Here is an 18,633-nt window from a genome sequence, read left to right as displayed (position 1 = left end):
TTTTTTTTTTTTTTTTTTTTGGCGGGGATCGTGCCTTTTTTTTCCCCCCTGCATACAGCTCCCCCAAACACACAAGCAACCCTCAACAACCAAAAAAAGTCCGGTAAGGGGGAAGAGAACACGAGTGAGGGAAGCACCCTCGGCGGGAGAGCCCGTTTCTTCGCAGAGACACGGTCCCGCTCGCAGCTGGTCCCAATGCAACTGCTCATCCTCCTCCTGCTCTACGCCGTCGTCTGTGCGAACTTCTGTAGCCGTCAGGGCACCACCGCCCCTGCCCAGAGCGGATCTATAAAAGCCCTGCGGGCTTCCAACATCAGGCGAGATGGTAAGTGTCCTGCTGCTTTATTTATTCCCAAGGGCTGCTTTCGCGGGGGATGCCCTGAGCGCGCCCCGGGGCTGCCGTTCCCCTGTCCCGGGAGCGAGGGCCCTGTCCCGAGAGGACGACGGGGGTCGGTCTAGGTGGGGTCCCGTTCCGGGGGGGATCGGCCAGGGCGTGGGGGTCCAGGAGCGTGTGGCCAGGTGGCAGGAGGGAGATGTGGGTTGAGGGGGCGGCTCTGCCCGGCGGCTGCATCTCCGGGCGGTCCCAAACTTCTCGGGGCAACTTCGAGGAGGTTTCCCGGGAGTCGGCGGAACCTCCAGCATCCCCTCCGGGCTGCGGGCGGCACCTCGCCCCCGACAACGCGGAGTGCTCGGTCCCGGCTGACCAGGCGGGCCCCGCCGGGCGTCCCTCAGCACCCGCGGCCCGTGTCCTCCGTGTGCCTCTGATGTGCCGGCGGCGGGGCAGAGCGGGGCGAGCGCCGGCTCCGGGGCGGTTCCGGCCGCACAGGCTCCGCTGCCGGGGCTCTCAGGGGCCGGGTGTGCGGGGCGCCGCCGTCGCCCCAGGGCTCCTTGGCGGGAGCGGGATCGTCTCCCGGCCCTGCCACAGCCTCGCCGCCTTCGGCTCCTGTAAGGGCTGTCGGCGTGCTGCTCTCCTGGGTAGGGGACTTTATCGACCGGAGGGTCTGAGCCCAGGGCTCGATGCTCCTCTGGCTCTGGTGGACACTGCCCCACCAGGACTGGCCTCGTCCCTTGTGATGCCCGGGGATGGTGAGCACGCAGCAGGGCCGCAGCGAGCCCTCGGACACTGCCCGCCTCGTAGGAAGGGTGTTTTCAGCCTGAACTCCGGTGCGGTTCCCTCCGGGAGCTGCCGGCAGAGGATGTCCTGGACAGCCGAGGTGCTGCCCAGGGTCTGCAGCGCAGCAGTGCGGGACGCAGGTGCCTCGAGTGAACGTGGCCGTGTGCTGTGGCCCCACGGGGAATGAATGGGGAGACTGCATAAAAACAGCTCTGCTGAACTTCACCTCTAGGATCCACGATTATCAGTTTGGGAAAAGTGATGAGCCTCTGGCCTGGGAGCAGCCTGATGTGTTCCAGCCTCACGTGGGAGAACCTGCTTTTGCACGTTGCCATGTACCTTCTTACATGGCGAAATGCAAAAATGCATCTTGAAAATGAACAGAGTTAACATCAGTCTTCTTGTTAACATCTTCTAGTTGACAGCATTTATATATTCTATAAACCCTTTCCAAAACCCCAGTCACTTGAGCCATTTCCAAGACTGTATTTGCCAGTGTTTATTTTCCAGCATGTATACAATGCATGTAATGGGTATACAGTTGATTTGGGAAGATGTTTTTGTTTAAAGTTTGGAGCCATATTGAACTTAATAATATTTTGTATGCCTTTCCTAGTCACTGAAAGAAGACTTAGAGAAGGTGGAGGATTTTTTTCTTAGAACTGAAATGTTAAGTCAGGAAACAGGACAGAATTGCAGTTCCTTCTGATACAGAAATCAGATTTATTCTCATTAAAAAAAAGAAAAGTATGTGTTCGTAATAAAAGTATGTATTTGTTATTTCTGTTTCATTCTTTAAAACTATTTTGTGTTTTATCAAGCTTCATGACTTGTTAGCCTGCCATCTGAAACTTCATAGAAGAACTGAGACCATCTCTGAACTAAGCTAAGCAAGCTTCCGTCCAACTCAAACTTCAAACAAGCTTTTTCTTTGAAAACTTACATACTTAGAACATCAAAATGTGTGTTACACTGATCTTCTCTGTATAGTCAATGAAGAAATCTTTAACCCCTAATATAAATAAGGTTTTCATCCTAATGGCAGTATGATGGATGTTTTACTCCTGTGGTGTAAATTGCTTCTTGGAGTGATGAAGAGAACAAGCATCTGAAATTATTAGTTAATTGCTCTCTTTCTAGTTGTGGTCATTCAACATTGTGATTAAACTTTGTAGCTTTAAAATTACCTGAGACAACCTGTAGTGGGTGATCTTCATGGGTACCAGGTGGACTAATACTGGGGCTGTTGGAAAGTGGCAGATCTATATGTAATTACATCCTACTTTTCATCTTTGCTGGGACATGTGCTAGTGAGCCCTGCAGCCTACAGTGAAAAGTGCCCATGCTGAAGTCAGACACTTCTGCAGTTCTTGAATGGATGTTATGGACATTCTGAGGAGGTCACAGACTTTGATGAAGGCTAGCATGCTGCAGGCTTGCTCTCTCCCTGTGCTTGGGAATCCTGTTCCTTTTTCTCTGCAAAGGACCATGTGTTCTTGTGTGACCAGTGGAGCTGGGTGTGGGGTTGCAACATTTAAAGCAGATCAGTTGCTGATCCCCCTGATTCTACTCAAATCAAACTGTTGCTTGAGTTCCTTGAATGAGGATCTATATTTGTGCAGCCAGAGGTTTTGAGCAGTATTCCTAATGTTGAATGCATGTGATGAGCTTACAAGCAAACTGTTTAGACCATGGTTGGCTGTAGGCCACTAATAGTATTTCTGTCTTTCGTAATTCACAGTGGTGTTTTTGTGTTGTTTTGGTGTGAAGCAATGATACGGAACAGCATGAACGACATGTGAGTTGCATTGCTGAGTCAGACAGTATTTTTTGCTTTGTAAATATTTGCAGACATGACAACACAGAATGGGATCTGAGAGCACACAATACATTGGGGTAAATGTCTTCCAACAGTCTTTCTCAAAACACACAGCAAGCATAAAAAGTTTAATATTATGTTCTGGGTTGATGATCATGATTATTGGGTTGTGAAATTAAAAGAGATACTGAAGAGGAAACAAGGCCCATTCAGCTTCAAAAAATATCTTGGCAAGTGCAAGACCACCTGCACATTTTATTAATTTTTTTTTTTAATTCAGTTTTCAGTTGCTTCCAAGCAGGATAAACTCTGCATACACAGAGTTTAATATGGAGGCTTTTTCTTGCTTCTGGCCAAAACAAACCTTTGCAGTGTGCATGATTCAATATTGCCTTTCTTCTTCCAGACTAAAAGAGGTTGGCCTGTTTGTAATTGCTCTTAAACTTAAGACTGAAGTTGCTCTGATAAGAATCTATAGATGAGGGCAGCACATACAAAAAATTGCCATTTAATGCCTACCAAATCTAACCAGACTGTACTTTCTGCTGAAGATACTAAGAATATAAATAACCTGCTTACAAGACATCCTCTTGTCCTAGTGGAAGGACGGTCATTGATGACTCAGCAGTCCAGTGTAGCACTAATCAATTTTTTAAAGTGTCCTGGAGGTGCCAGCAACATTTATAGCACAAGTACTGCTGTTCACTTAGAGCGTTTATTAATGCTATTAAGTACTTTGAAGTTCATCAGAATAACGCACAGGTCTTCCAGATGCCTCCATTGTTCTGTTTTGACTCAGTTTCCCAGTTTGCAGTTTGGAGGTAGTACTGCCTAATTACAAGAAGTCTAATGTTTTGTTTCTCTTATTTTTGTTGTTTATGTGTACTTGGAGATGAAAAGTGGGAGATAACAACTGCTAAATAATATTATTTACTATATAATCTCTATCTGAAATATCACATGCTTCTTCTTATCTGTGATTGAACAAACATCTGTGTAGTCTAGGAAAGTAGGCCTAGTCTGTATCTTCAGACTAAGCGTCACCATACATATTTTAAACTTCAAACTCCAGAGTTTAAAGAAAAGACAGAACAGACAGCATAGTGTCAAATCATTTTAGTATATAAACAACTGAAAGACATGGAATCAGTATCTTCTGATGTGGATTTGAAACCATAACATCAGATGACTGGAGATAAGATTCTCCACTCTTGTGGTTTTCATTATGAATCCAGAAAAAAAGGAATTTTCAAACTTTGATTTGCTTGTGCACCACTAAAATACAAAGGAAAAACTGTACTATATCGTTCTGGGGAACTGCCAGTAGCTTTTGGCTCCTTAAGGGCCAGTCCAAATGGATGTGTGCCATTAACTCTGTCCTCTTCTTCCCTGTATTGGCTGATGCCTAATCACAGGGAAAAGTATATGGTGATTTGGGCAGTATTCTCTCACCAAATAAGTGTTAAGTGTCTGCTCTTGGGAGAAGATGGTGTTGTTTTCTGTTTTTTGGTTGTTTGATTGGTTGGTATTTTAAAGAGGGTGGGTTTAGACTAGATGCTTTAAGGTCCCTTCCAACCCAAGCCATTCTGTGATTCTATGATTTTATGTTTCCATGATTCTATGAAATGTCTCTGGTATCAGTAGTAGTATAGAACATCAGTTTTGGAATGAACTTACTGAGTTCTTTTATAATAGGCTTGTATACATTTTTTAGAGGACGCTGGTAACATAAAATTGTGTCAACTGTAAAATGGAAAAAATGAATTGGGTTTTATAGGCTTCATTTCCCCGTTTTCTAGATTTTATATAGAAGTGTGTATTTCAGGCTTCATCAGTTTAAAAAAAAGTCTTACTAATTTCCCTGCAGTAATGCACTTTGGTCTACAATTATCTGACTTTGATGATGTCTCTTATCTGTATAATTAACAGTTTGGGCTGAAATATCAAAGGATATTGCATGAGAATTCCAACCCTGACTCAGCAGCAAGCAGCATAGAGGAATTCTCTAAAGGAACTTGAAATATGTTTTATCAGGCAGATGTATATCATGTAGTGGAAGTCACTGTAAATTCTTCAGTCTCTTGAAACTTCTTGGGTTTTGTTTGGGGCTTTTTTAAGTATTAGTATGAAGCTGAATTAGGCCAGCTAATTTGTAAAGGGCCTGAGGAAAAAACTTGATAATTGTATTGCTTTGATTTGTAGAAACTGAACAGTGCTGAAAATCTAAAATAATGTGGGGAGTTCTTTTCCACTGTCATGCCACGGAAATGTTGTGTTTTATAAAACATCTAGGAATAGGCATACATAGAAAATTCACAGGGGATCATTAGCACAGTAATAATTATCATGTGCTTAACTTCGACCATTTTCATAATTCCTTTAAAGTTAAGGGGTTCAAGTCATACAGGACGGTGTAATAAGAAAGCTGGAATAGCTTATATGTAAATGAGGTGAGAAAAAACCCCTATATTTTGTGATGAACCAAGAGTACCAAGTATTTGCAAAATTAGGAATTGTAGAATTGTTTAGGTTGGAAAAGACCTCCAAGATCATCAAGCCCAGCTGTTAACTCAGCACTCATACAGTTGGCCTTGGGCCATCGATCCAGCCTGTCCAGATCCCTCTGCAGAGCCTTCCTACACTGCAGGAAACCGACACTCCTGCCCAGCTTGGTTTTATCTGCAGACTGGCTGAGGGTGCATTCTCTCCTCTCATCCAGGTCATCGATAAAGATATTAAACAGGACTGCCCCCAGTACTGATCTCTGTTGAACTGACTTGTGAGCAGCTGCCAGCTGGATGTAACTCCATTCAGCACCACTCTCTGGACTCAGACAATTGAGCAGTCTTTTATCCAGGAAATAGTGCACCCCTCCAAGCCATGAGCATCTGGTTTCTCCAGGATAATTCTGTGGGATATGGTGTCAGAAGCTTTACTAAAGTGTCTTGGGTCTGGCTGAGATGGAGTTAATTTTCCCCACAGAAGCCTTCACAGTGCTGTGGTTTGCACTGGTATTTAGAAAGGTGTTGAGGACACAGCAGTGTCGTGGCTACTGCTGAGCAGTGCTGGCACAGCATCAGTGCTGTGTCTCTAGCATTCTGTCCCCCTCAAGTGGCTGGGAGTGGAAAAGGTCCGGAAGGGGACATAACTAAGCCCAAATTAACCAAAGGAGTATTCCATACCATATCACATCAGCTCAGATTGTAAAGTTAAGGGAGGGAGGAGGAACGGCAGGCATTCGTTATTTTACAATGTTTGCCTTCCAGAGCGATTACTACATGTGCTGAAACTCTGCTTCCTGGGATGTGGCTGGATACCACTCCCTGCTGGAAAGTAGAGAATAAAGTTTTTTCTCTATGCACACCAAACTTCAGCTTTTTTTTGCTTTAGTAAACTGCCTTATCTCAACCTACCAGTTATTTTCCATCTTCTCTCCCCTCTCCTGCTGGGAAGGGGAGAGATAGAGAGGCTTGGTGGGCACTTGTTGTCCAGCCAAGGTCAACCCACTACATAAAGTCCAGGCAGACAACATCCACATCTGTTTCCCCTCTTCCACTGAGTGGGTCATCTGGTCACAGAAGGAGATCAAGTTGGTCAAGTCAGGACCTGCCTTTCCTAAAGCCATGCTGACTGGGCCTGATCCTCTGGTTGTCTTGCATGTTCTGTGTGAAGACACTCTGTTGACGAGCTGTTCTATGACTTTTCCTGGCACCAGGGTCAGGCTGACAGGCCTATATATCTGTGTATCCTCCTTCTGTCCATTCTCATAGACGGGTGTCACATTTCCTACCTCCAGTTAACTGGACCTTCTGGATTTGCTAGCACTGTTGGTAAATGGTGGAAAGTGGCTTGGTAACACTTCTGCCAGCTCTCTCAGGACCCTTAGGTGGATCTGACCATTTCCTCTTGGATTGTGGGGGCTTCATTCTGCTCCCTGTCCCTCTCTTCCAGCACAGGAGGCTGGATACCCAAAGAAAAGTGGTTTTACTATCAAAGCCTGAGGCAAAGAAGGCTAATTACCTTCAGCTTTTCTACAGGCTTTGTTGCTATGCTTTTGTCAGTTGTATTTAGTCTATCAAAATAAAAAAGTATATATATCGTAGGCAAGAGTCTTTTGTACATGCCTTTGCAGAATATAATTTGTATCTTTAGGATATTGTCTAGTATAGCAAAATAGATATTTACCTATCACAGAATCACAAAATATGTTGATTTGGAAGGGACCAAGAATGATCATTGAGTCCAGCTCTAAGCCCTGCACAGGATATCCCCAAAAGTCACACTGTATGCCTGAGAGCATTGTCCAAATGATTGTACGGAACGCATAAATTAAGGACAGAAGTACAAGGAAGTGAGATTAAGCACACTTGATATAGTTGGTTCCAAATCAGCATTAAAATCATAAAAATACTGTACCTGGGAATTTTTTTTTAGAGTACAAAAAAAGCCCCCATACCCCAGGTTGAATATAATTTTTTGAAGTTCTAGTTGAACAGTGAACTATTAGACCAATATTTGAACCTAACTATTAGTTAAGATCTTTGCATGATTTTGGTAGCTATGTAATTTATGGAATTTGGGTTGAAACCAGTTATGTTTAATAATGTCAGGTTTTCAGGTTGCTAGTTGAAATTCTGAAAGAAATTTTCACATTATTAAAATTTTTATTAATTAAAAAGGAACTTATTAGGAAAAGGATTATCAAGGCAGAAATTTGTTGAACAAAATAATATACAAATTAACTGCAATGTCTTTCTGTCACTCCTTCTTTAGACTGTGTTTAGATTATGTAAAAGGAATATAGCCACAAATGTATATTATTTATACAGTAAGAAACTCCTTTGGGGAGCTGTAAATTAGAAGGGCAGGGAATGGCTTTTATTTCATAACTCTAATATACTATATGTACAAAAGATACAGCAGGAATTAATGTGTTTTATGCTCCAGTCTTTTCCTATGGATCATCTTGCTAATACTAAAATATATCTGCAGCAAATTACAGACTGATCTCTTTAAAAACAAAATATCTTGCAGGACTGGCACTCAACGCAGGGTAGGCATTTACATGTGATACCAGAGTCCCAAAGGCCTCAAAATACCATCTCCTTGTTGTCTCCAGAGCAGTAATTGCAATTTCTTGAGGTCACTTCCAACCTCAGCCATTCCACAATGGCATCTACCACAGCTGAGAGAGGAGTGGTGATGGGTGGAACACATTGGTCCTAAGAAGTAGAGCTTGCCTTTCCCATCTCTTCCATCCTGCTCCTCCTTTTTCCCACTCTCCCGCTTCCCCCATGTGCAGCAGTAGCAGGAACATGGAGTCCGGTCCTTTACATCTCTGGGGCCAGCTGTGCCCCTTTTCCTTGTCATCCTCCTCCATTCCTCGTGTAGCTGCACTCAGTTTTGCCTACCCATCTGAGAAACCTTGGGTTAACTCTCAAAGTTTGTAGCATGATCCCAACCCTAGAGAATGGCTGTCCTGGCTTGCTTGGGCTTTTGTGCACTTACAGGGATTAGACATCAAGATATTAAAGGAATCCTAAGAAATACTATGAAGGCTCTGTGTTGGCATTCTCTGTAGTAAGAATTTGCCCACTAATGCAGAGAAATTTAGTAGTAATCTTTTAGTCAGTTGATTCAAGCTGTATTCAAGAATTGCCTCCAAAATCCCTGCTATTGTATTTATGAGGTTGATTACCTTATAACATATTTTGGATAAAAGAGCACTTATATCACTGCTTCTGGTGAGGTTCTCTTGGCTAAAATACTGGATTGCGTATGTTGTTTGGCAGTTTGTTCCAAATCAGTCTCCTGTTTACAAAGCTGAGGAAGTGTCCTGTTTACAGTGTGAAACTGGTGATACTTTCTTTTGGGAGTTTTGGTTTGGCTCTAATATTTTTGGTAGTGAAAAAATCCTACATGATCTCAAGCTTCCTGTTGTAGTTGAGTAATCTTCAGTTTCATGTTTCCTTTTTGATCTGTATCCCATGCTGTGAAGGCCAACATTCCATATTTCTGCTTTGGCAATTAGAGCTCTGCGTATCTGGAGATGGTGGAGGAGGACACACTTTTACCTTCTGATCAAACTTCCTGCCAATGTATTTTAGCCCTGCTTTGCCTTGGGACTTGATGATATTGAGACTCTGTAAAACTTATTCATTAAACACTAGGTCTATGAAGAACTTGAAAAATAGCCATCTTGACTTTTGTTGCACTAAAATCAATGACAAAACTTCCATCAGCGCTTCTTGTGGAAACACCTGGCACACAGTTCACATGAATTAATACAGGATAAAATAAAATGCTTAGAAATTCAGTGATGAGTTTGTAATAAAACCAAAGACTCACAGAAATGTTTAGTTTGAAAAAGACCCTAAGATTGAGTCCAACCATAAACATAGCACTGCCACGCCCACCACTAAACCATATCCCTTAGTGTCACATCTACACATCTTTTAAATCCTCTAGGTCTAGTGCCTCAAACGCTTCCCTGGCTAGCCTGTTCCAGTGTTTGACAACCCCTTCAGTGAACAAATCTTTCCTAATATCAAATTAGAACCTCACTTGGTGCTGCTTGATGACATTTGCTCTTGTCCTATTGCTTGTTATTTGGGGGATCAAACCCCACTTGGCTACACCCTCCTTTCAGGCAGTTGGAGAGAGTAATAAGGTCCCCCTGAGCTTCCTTTTCTCCAGGATGAACATCCCCAGTTCCCTCGGCCACTCCTCATCAGAGTTGTAGTCCAGACCCTTCCCCAGCTCCGTTTCTTTTTGGATGTGCCTCAGCACCTCACTTTCTTTCTTGTAGTAAGGGGCTTGTGTAGGTAAGATTTACAGTACTCACAGTTAAGATGTTCAGTTAGTGTCCATACACTGAGAAAAACCAGACAAATCCTTTGCAGTGATAGAGACAGAGGGGTAACTGATGTATTAAAAAAAGAATGCCCTAAGGTATATTACCATGTCCCGCAGCCATAGGAAGGAGAAGATCCAGCAGGCAGGAATTGTGCAGCAAGATTGATTGATTTAATTATTTTACAAACTCTTTTATAGACTTTTTTCTTCATAGTATAATTGGACAAAGGATCAGCCACCCCTTGGGGGTGATTGGCTAAAATCCTAAAACATCCATTGTCAAAATATTTTTCTACTGTACTATAAACAAGACTTTTCAAGGTTGCAGGTGTTTGGTTGTTCACATAACTCTGATACCTCTTCTGTGAGAGAGAAAAATCTCTCACAGGCTTAGAAAACAGCAAGAAAATCCTTGCTAGCAGCATTTTTGTATCCACACTGATGTAGTTACAGATTGTGTAGCAAAAATACAGAACAAAGCCTTGTATTCAAATGTCTGCTTTCTTTTTCTCCTATACTGACTACCTAATGTGTCACACACAGGATATCCTACAAGTGACTTCAGCTGCAGTACATTTCTAAACAAGGCCGTAAGGAAACCTGTCAGTATTTTTCAGTGTCTTGCATTGTTTCTGTTTGTTTTTTAAAGAGTTTCCAAATGTAATACGCGTGGGTTTCTGTTATTGTTTCTTTTTGGATCAGTTGCAAAAGATTTTTCTCATAGTTGAATGTATTTCTAATCTGATGTGACTCAACGAAAAAGTGGATTGAGGACAAAGGAGAGACCCAGAATAGTTAGAGAGAAGGAATAAAAATAGCTACACAGAATGTTGATCACCGGAAGTACTGTGGGATCTGGACACGCTTTATGTACTGTTCTGCCCTTAATTTTTCAGCCAATTTTCTCGAAAGATAAATCCTTTGCCTTAACAAACCAGTGGCAGTAATGCTGAGTGAGAACAGCAAGTAGGTGGTGATAATGCCTTGAGATTCTTTGTAGAGATGGACTAACACAGCTTCTTAATTGCAATACCACAGCAGGGATAATCACTGATAGGAGAAATTTCACTCACACATCCAGATGTCAGTAAAAGGGTTTAAGACCTCCTTGCAGAAGCCTACAGAGAATCTGCTGCTTTGAAACTGATAGAAAGCCCCAAAGTTAGGGCACTGTTTCTCTTAGTGGATCAGGTTGTAGGTCTGTTCCCTTGCTCCATTAGTCACATTCACGTTGCTTTGTTAGGTTTCTGAATGTTTGGCAGTCGGCACAGAGGGATGCTGCTTTGCTTCGTCACTGTCCATATGGTGTGACCTGGGGTTCCCAAGCCCCCAGGTATGCATGTTATCACTGTTAACTCTAGAAAGATTTCTTTGAAGTCATGAGAAGGTGAAAGGGATTCTTTGCTTCTTTCATCCTCCTAATAGAAGAGAACTGTTCTATACCTCAGTTAGGGTTGGTTTTATTTTTGTTTGGAAATAACACTTGTCACCCAGGAGAGCTTAATGATATGGCATGCATTTCTCACCAGTTTCTGTCATTTATAAGATCCTGGAAAATCAAACTCTTCTTTTAAACCGAATATAAAACTTGCATCATATAGTAGTGATCTGGCTGATCCTAGTACATGTGTGGTCTGCTGTTACATAATTAGCATGTGCAAACATTTGAACCTCCAGAGTCAGTTCTCTGATGGTGCACATCCTGTTAACTCTGCAGTATACTTAGGGTGTCTTGAGTGGGGCCTCTGAGAGATGGCTGCAGTGACAACCCCACCGTTGCAGCACCCTTGAGTAATGTTGAGGTGTCTTGGGTCTGTCCTTGGACCTGCATGTCAAAGCCCCATCTCCGTACATACAGCCTTCCTCCCAACAGACTTCAGGAAACAAGTAATTCCCTTGGCCACATGACAACATGGAAGCAAGCATCACTGCAGAAATAAACTTGTTTGCACTCTAGAGGAACCTCATGCTACACTCTAGCATGCATTTGGGGACTGATCCTGCACCTGTATTGTTCCCACACTGGCAAGCAAAGGAGGCTGAGAAGTGGATTATCATGGCTGTTCAGCCTGCTCTTTCCCCAGTCTCCTGATTGGTCACAGCACAAGATTTTCCTGGGCAGTGTTCATGCATTTGACAATATTTTCCTGCAGGCAATATCACTATATGTAAATAGTTTCACTGTAGGGGTTGAGCCCTGGCAGCTTGGAGAGGCAGAAGTGCCGCCCACAGCCACTGTTGCATGTGGGAAATCGTTACCAGGGTGCAGCCATCCTTAAAATGCTGTGGCCTTGCCGTCTGTGCTGTCCTGCCTCCTGTCTACTTTCCTTCTCAGAGCTGCCACTGTTTTTGCAGACTGAGAGCTGTGTGACACACTGAGGTAAAATAACAGGGCACATGAATAGCCAGTTTTGGGGGAACAAAGAATTACACAAAATGACAGTGTGATGTCCTGTATAAAAATCAAATATCTTGGTTTTCACATGCTTGTCTGAATATGATTTCAGTGGCACGGGAGTTAAATAGCAGTCTCTTCTCCAGAGAAACCCCAGAATAAAACAGGGAAAGCTATTATTCTGGTGTTGTAATTTTGCACTCTTGTTCCCTGGGTTTGGTTTCATCTAGTACATAGGGATGTAGAGGAAGGTCACAAAAAAGAAATCATAATGACTTGATATGTCAGTTCAGTTTATTTTTTTGAAGAATGACTTTAAAGGCTTTTTTATCAATGTGTGCAGGATATTTTTCACTGTTTGCAGGACCTCTCTTTTATTTTTGTACGGGGATCTTGTCTCAGGATTTGTCTCCAATGACTATGCCATTTCCTGATTCTCCTGCTGTCTTTTGTGCCATCGCAGCCCTTGCAGGACCTAAAGTTAAACCTTGTCAGGCAGATTGCTTTTAAAGCTTACCTTACGCAAGGGAAAAAAGTGTCACCTGTTTTTCTTATCAGAAGTGAGACAGAATGTATTTGTATCTATGCTTTTGCAGTGAACTGATTGCAAATTTAAGTACATGTTGTTGTAGTTTTGACAATGAATTCCTAGCATATCATTTTCAAAAAGTTATTTGAAGGTACCTTCAAAGGTATTTGGCCAACCCAGAACAAAAATACTGTGAGCTGACTTTTTTCTTTCTAGGGAGGTGCCCAGACTAGTTACCTAATGCAACTTCTGCTTCCCTTCTGTTTTCATGGGTGAGAGAGAAGCATTTCCTTTGGTTGTTCATTATAAATCAGTATTGTCGATTTTTTTATTTTCATTTTACATTCACCATGGCTAAAGCAAAGCCTGTTCTTAAGAGACAAACCACCATGAACTCCACAGTATTATCATTATCTTGCTGACTTGCTGTTCTTGCCAGTTCAAAATTGCTTAAAATTGCCAGATAAAACAGAGGATCTGATGCCAGCATGTGAAACCAGGCAGTTTTCTAAACTGGTTTTGACAGAGGTTCCTGTGCAGCCAGCAGCAGCTGGCAAAGCTTTTCACAGAGCGTGAGTGGGCCTGGTGGAAGAGCCGGCGTGAAGAAACCCAGAGAGCTCCCACTGGGGACTTGGCTGAACCTCTGTCAGAGAGTTACATATGACATGCAAGATACACTGTGCTTCTTTATGATGGATACTAACAAGGAGTTCTTGCCCATGATGGTTGATGAGTAATTTCACATGGAATGTCCAATTTTCTCCTGCACATATGCAAAGCATTTCTGTTAAAAAGCTGGTAAATTTTGACTGTCTGATGCTGTCATCTGATGCCCAGAAAAAGAAAATTGAGAATAGACTGGCAGTACTCAAAGCTGAAGATTTCTAGAACTTGTCAAATCCCCACATATTCTATATTCAAAACAAAGTACTGCTCTCACAAACTTTTCCCTAAATATATGCTTTTAAAATAAAGCAAAGGAAAGCAGTCAGAAGGAAAGAAAGCATCAGAGACATTTTCCTGTCAGTTTTTGCCAGGACAAAAAAAAAAAAAAAAGCTGTCAGATCACTAAACATGTGGGTTTAACTTGAAACATACTTTTAAAAAGAAATTCAAAATCACATTAGGTACAAAGTTGAATTGACTATGCAGCCTTGTTAAATGTTCAAAATAAAGAAAACAGAAGAACCAAACGTGTAGGGGTTTTTTGTTGTTGTTATGGTGATGGATTTTTGTTGGGTTTTTTTTGTTGTTGTTGTTGGTTGTGTTTGTTTTTGTTTTTTGTTAGATGCATTTTAGGGCCAGACACAGCAGGAGTAAAGGATGAAATCATGCATGTTCAGCCAGGTGCATCACCAGCTATGTCCTGAGTGTCAGAGGGAAGGTGAGGAAGCAGCTGCAGCCCTGCCTCACCTTCCCAAATAATCTTCCCCTTGGGTATACAAACAGTGCAGTAGAAGGGGAGGTCATTGTAAATAATGAGTTGGATAGTTTGCTAAGACTCCTCCTTGCTCCCTGGTGAAGTAACTGCTCCAAGTCTTGCTGGTGAATGTGGAAGGGCATTCCCTTGTTTCAGTGTGCACAGGATGGAGATCCCTCCTGCCTCCCTGCCGTGTCTGTATAACTGAAGACACGGTTTAGCCCTGTGTCAGCAAGCAATCTGATACATTGCTGGATTTGACTTTTCACAGTTCCTCCATGTGGTACTGAAGTTCTTACCAAGAAAAAGATGCCCCTGCTCATTTCAGGGTGGTTGGACTAGATGATCTTCAGAAGTCCCTTCCAACCAATTTATGGATATATGATTCTCTGAAAAACAAATGATGTGTTCAGACTCTGTATTCCTCACTGAGCTGTGTGGGATAGACAGTCCATGTGCACCTCATGTGAGGTATATGTATATTTTGTGCATCTTTTTGTCAATGCATGCCATTTTTGCTTCCTGTGGAAAATGGACACTAAGTGTAGATCCTGTCTTCACCTTGTTCCCAAGACTGGTAATAATGCAACTTTAAACATTGTGTGATTGTGTTCAGTTTGTAAAAAAGTAATTTATTGTAATTTTGAACTTATTAATATAGTGTGATTTCAGCTGCTGCTCACCTCTTAATAATGAGGGGTAAATAAAATGCTAATCTATTTTACAGTTTTTGTGTTGAGAAAGTTCAGGTACTCAGATAACTTAATTAGCACTAATTTTCCCAGTACACTGATTAATTTCTGAAATTTGTCAGTTTTTAGACATCTTTGCTGAAAGTAGTCAAACTGCAATGAAGCTGGTATTGCCACTGTGGCTTGAGGTCTGTCTTTTCAGTATTAACTGGTATCTTTAGATTCACACTCTGTGAATCCATATTTGACTTTTAGTAGAGAAGAGAAGGAATAGTGTATAAAACAATCATGGTTTTTCTCCCTTGTGGTTGGCAGAGGAGAAAGGAATATTACAGAAAACATGAGAGGGAATGTCTTCATGCATGCTCCTGTCTAGATCTGGTGTGTGAATCCTGTCCTGTATGCAAAGAAACATTTGACTGAGGAATACAGTATCTAGCATTGTGTCTTGTAAATCCATCAGGATCACTCAGTCAATTCTGGGGCAGCAGCTGATACTGTCTAATTTGAAATACAAATTATGAGTTGCTCTTTTACAATCTGTATTATCCTTCAGTAGTTACTGTCTCTGTCCCTATGATTATTCTGGTAATTTCTTAACTGGAAAAATGAATACCTCAGACAGCTCCTCACAAAGAAATCCTCTGCTGCAACATGATTCAGGCTTGCATTCCTCATGCCACTGCTGGGGGTATTAAGTGGAAGTCTTAGGGATTCTCTAGAGTTCTCTGGTTTCTAGTGCTCTCAAGGATCTAGTTTTAAGACCTTAACCAAATTCTGCCACCTTCTCCCACATCCTGTTTGTCTAAGAGAGGTGGTTCCTGTTCCTGTGTGCATAGCAGGTAGCCTGTATGGAAAAGTAATCAAACACCATGCAGTCTTGCTTGATTGTAGTGCAAATATCTGTTTCCATAGAGCATTACAAAGATAATATGCAGTCTCTATGCTGTAACATTTGCGTTTTTTCCTTTGTCTCTTCCTGCCAGAACAGTTTCAGAATAATCCTTTTCTGTTTTCCTCTGTTTTGCAAAGAATTCCTGCTATGGACCAAGTGACATTATCAGCCAGTGAGAAAGTTTGTATGTCACATACAGTTAGGATTTCTCTCGAATAAGTGCAAAGTTTTATAGATTCATTTCATTTCAAAACCCCTGGTAGTATGCATGGATTTAAGCTGATGCTGATCTCTCAGGAGCTGGGACTTAAACTCCAAATTCAGGTGTCAAAATGGTATATTTTTGTTAACCCTACAACCTCCTATTTAAAATCTATGCAGGACTTTTTATTGTTCTGATAGACATTGAAAAGGAGGTCATGCTTTTTTGCTTCTACAGTTTTAAAGTTATCTGGACATAAAACTTCTATGCTACAAAAATAAATGTGTTGTTCTTAGATATAATACCAGTTTATATTTCAATTAAAATCTTTCTAATCCTATGATGTTTTGAAGAATTGATATCATATGATCTTGATGAAATTAGTAGCTAGAAATTAGTCTGTTTACTTTTTCTGTATTGTTTACATCTGTTGCATTGAAAACTGAATGGTGGTGGTGCTGCTACACTCTGGAGATTATTCTGCACAAATCTCCATAAAATCTGCAAACTTTTCTTTGTGATTAAATATGAATATATATTTTTTAACATAGGGCTCAGTTGTGTAATAAAAACATTCTTAATAAAAAAATGCATGCTATCTAGTTTGAAAAATAAACCCATTTGAAATCATGGCAGCTTATTTGAAGATGTGAGCAAAATGTAATACTTTGCAAAATGTAAGACACGGTGTTGGATATCTGCAAAATGCTTTCATTGAGATCTGTCAAATTCTACTTGAAATATTGCTGTTTTCTTAATTATGTATGGAATTGAAGAACTATTTTTATCTCTTGAGGTCAGCTCAAGTTTTGGAACCATAGCACAGTGGGATGCAGTTCATTAAATATCAGTATGGACCACATTTACAGTAGATTGAATAATGGTGTTGGCTTTTTTTTTTTTTTTCCCCAAAATCTGCAGTCTTCAATTGCTACTGTACAGAAATTTTGCTTTCATTATTCCTGGTTTCAATTTACCTGACAGTTGTAGAGTGAATACTCATTTTTCATTTTGTCCAGTTCCCTCAAAATTGAGAAATCAGTTTGGGCTTACAAAAGTCCCCAAACCAAACAGATCACAAACAGAACAACTAGTTTTCTCGTCCAGTCCATAAGTAAAAAACAAATATATGAAGTCAGTGCTGCAGAGAAAAACATCCAAAATAAAAATAGGAACACACCTGAACAGATGCTTTCAAAAAGATTTATATTTTTGTTTTATTTTGGGGCCTATGAATCATTTCAGAAACAGGGCTGCTTTAGTGTGAATAGGAGCCATGGGAGTTGACTAATAGGTAGATTTTCTATGTTTACTAAGTCAAACATGTTATGATACTTCTTTTTTCTGATACTTTTAACACAATTAGGTACTTCTGTAAAACTAAGAACTATTTAAAGTGCTGGGATATACACATTTTAATTGAATTCTGATTTCTGTCTAAATGGGGCTTGATGCAAACCGTAGTCAAAATAACTTTCATTATTATGAATATATTCTCTGACATCTTAAAAATCATAAATTTCAGGCTGCACAATACACGTATGATGAGACAAAATAGCTTTAAATACTATTAATCATAGCTCATCTTCTTGGGGAGCAGAATTACTTGATCTTATGCTAGGTTATATTTAATTGCAGACAGTGTGTTCTTGATGGTGGTGTCTTTAAATATTCTTTTAAAACAAGCAATCTTGAAAATTAAAAATGAAAACTCAAAATAAAATTAAAGATACAAACATAGGTTTCCTACCAGTACCTTTAGAACCCAGCTGAAATCTCAGATGTGATTCAGTCCATCTGCCCAGCTCCATAGTAGATCAGAAATTATGTCATGAAGTCAGTCACTTTATTTCAGGTCCTGGCTGCAGGCCTTTGAAAAGTGTGTGTGTGTGTGTGTGTGTGTGTGTATGTGTGTACAGCCATCTGTATGTATGTGTTGGTTTGCCTTGTGCTTTAGGGATTCATACACATTTACATTTAGATTCAGTCTGCCTTACCCTTTAAATGAGGCTGAAATGCAACTGGTAGAGAAAAGTTCATTTTAAAAGACTTTGGTGGTTTGAAAAATGGGGCATCTTGCTAAAGCTTCCCTTATAATTGAGGGGGAGAGAGGGACACCTGCAGAGAACTGCTCATCCCATTTGTTTTAGATGTCCACCTTCAGGTGGGATGAATTACCTTCTGCATATGTCTTTTTGCACTCAACACAGAGCAAGTCTAGGGCAAGTAGGTCACTAGCACAGCAAGCTCACAAAAGTACCTAAAAATGTTCCAGTTTTTATTACTGTCTGAGAAATGTGGTTTGAATCTTCTTAATCTCTTTGAAATGCTGCATCTTTAGGATAAGGTTAAAGATTTCTTTAGAGTGATGAGCAATGGCATTACACTCGTTATTTCTGGCTAGCAAGTCATAACAGTCCATTACTCTGGGAAATGTGAGCTTCAAGAATAAACGTTCACTACCACTGCTTTTGGGATAAAATGGGGAGAGTGACACTACTGTTGGAATAAGAGGAGATTTAGGATTAGATTTGGTTTCTCTTTTTGGTTTTTTTTTTCCCCCCAGGATCCCAGGCAGTTATTTAATAGACTTAGGCCAGCATATACTTGAGAAGATCTTATGTTAGCAATTTTTTATGTGTACAGAGGTCAGCTGAGATTAATATGTCTCACTCCTGCCAGCTGGTTTAGACCTCATAATGGCATTAGGGT

At 41.1% G+C, this 18,633-nt stretch overlaps 1 protein-coding gene across 4 annotated transcripts in view; it reads left to right on the top strand.

Annotated features, from left to right (window-relative positions):
* Window positions 1–6: 6 nt before the first annotated feature.
* PDGFD (platelet derived growth factor D) overlaps window positions 7–18,633 on the top strand; it is a 143,767-nt gene continuing 125,140 nt past the window's right edge. For all 4 annotated transcript variants that reach the window (XM_042023804.1, XM_042023802.1, XM_042023803.1 and 1 more), the window contains exon 1: window positions 7–325. In XM_042023804.1, coding sequence (XP_041879738.1) covers window positions 196–325 — 130 coding nt within the window. In that variant the 5' untranslated portion in view covers window positions 7–195. The remainder of the gene's footprint in view (window positions 326–18,633) is intronic.

This window comes from Corvus kubaryi, unplaced genomic scaffold, assembly GCF_017639235.1.
Source record: "Corvus kubaryi isolate FWS band 111438036 unplaced genomic scaffold, C.kubaryi_AGA036_p1.0 37256, whole genome shotgun sequence".
Lineage (NCBI taxonomy): Eukaryota > Metazoa > Chordata > Aves > Passeriformes > Corvidae > Corvus > Corvus kubaryi.
Note: the sequence above shows the minus strand (reverse complement) of the source record. Positions and strands in the feature narration are given on the sequence as shown.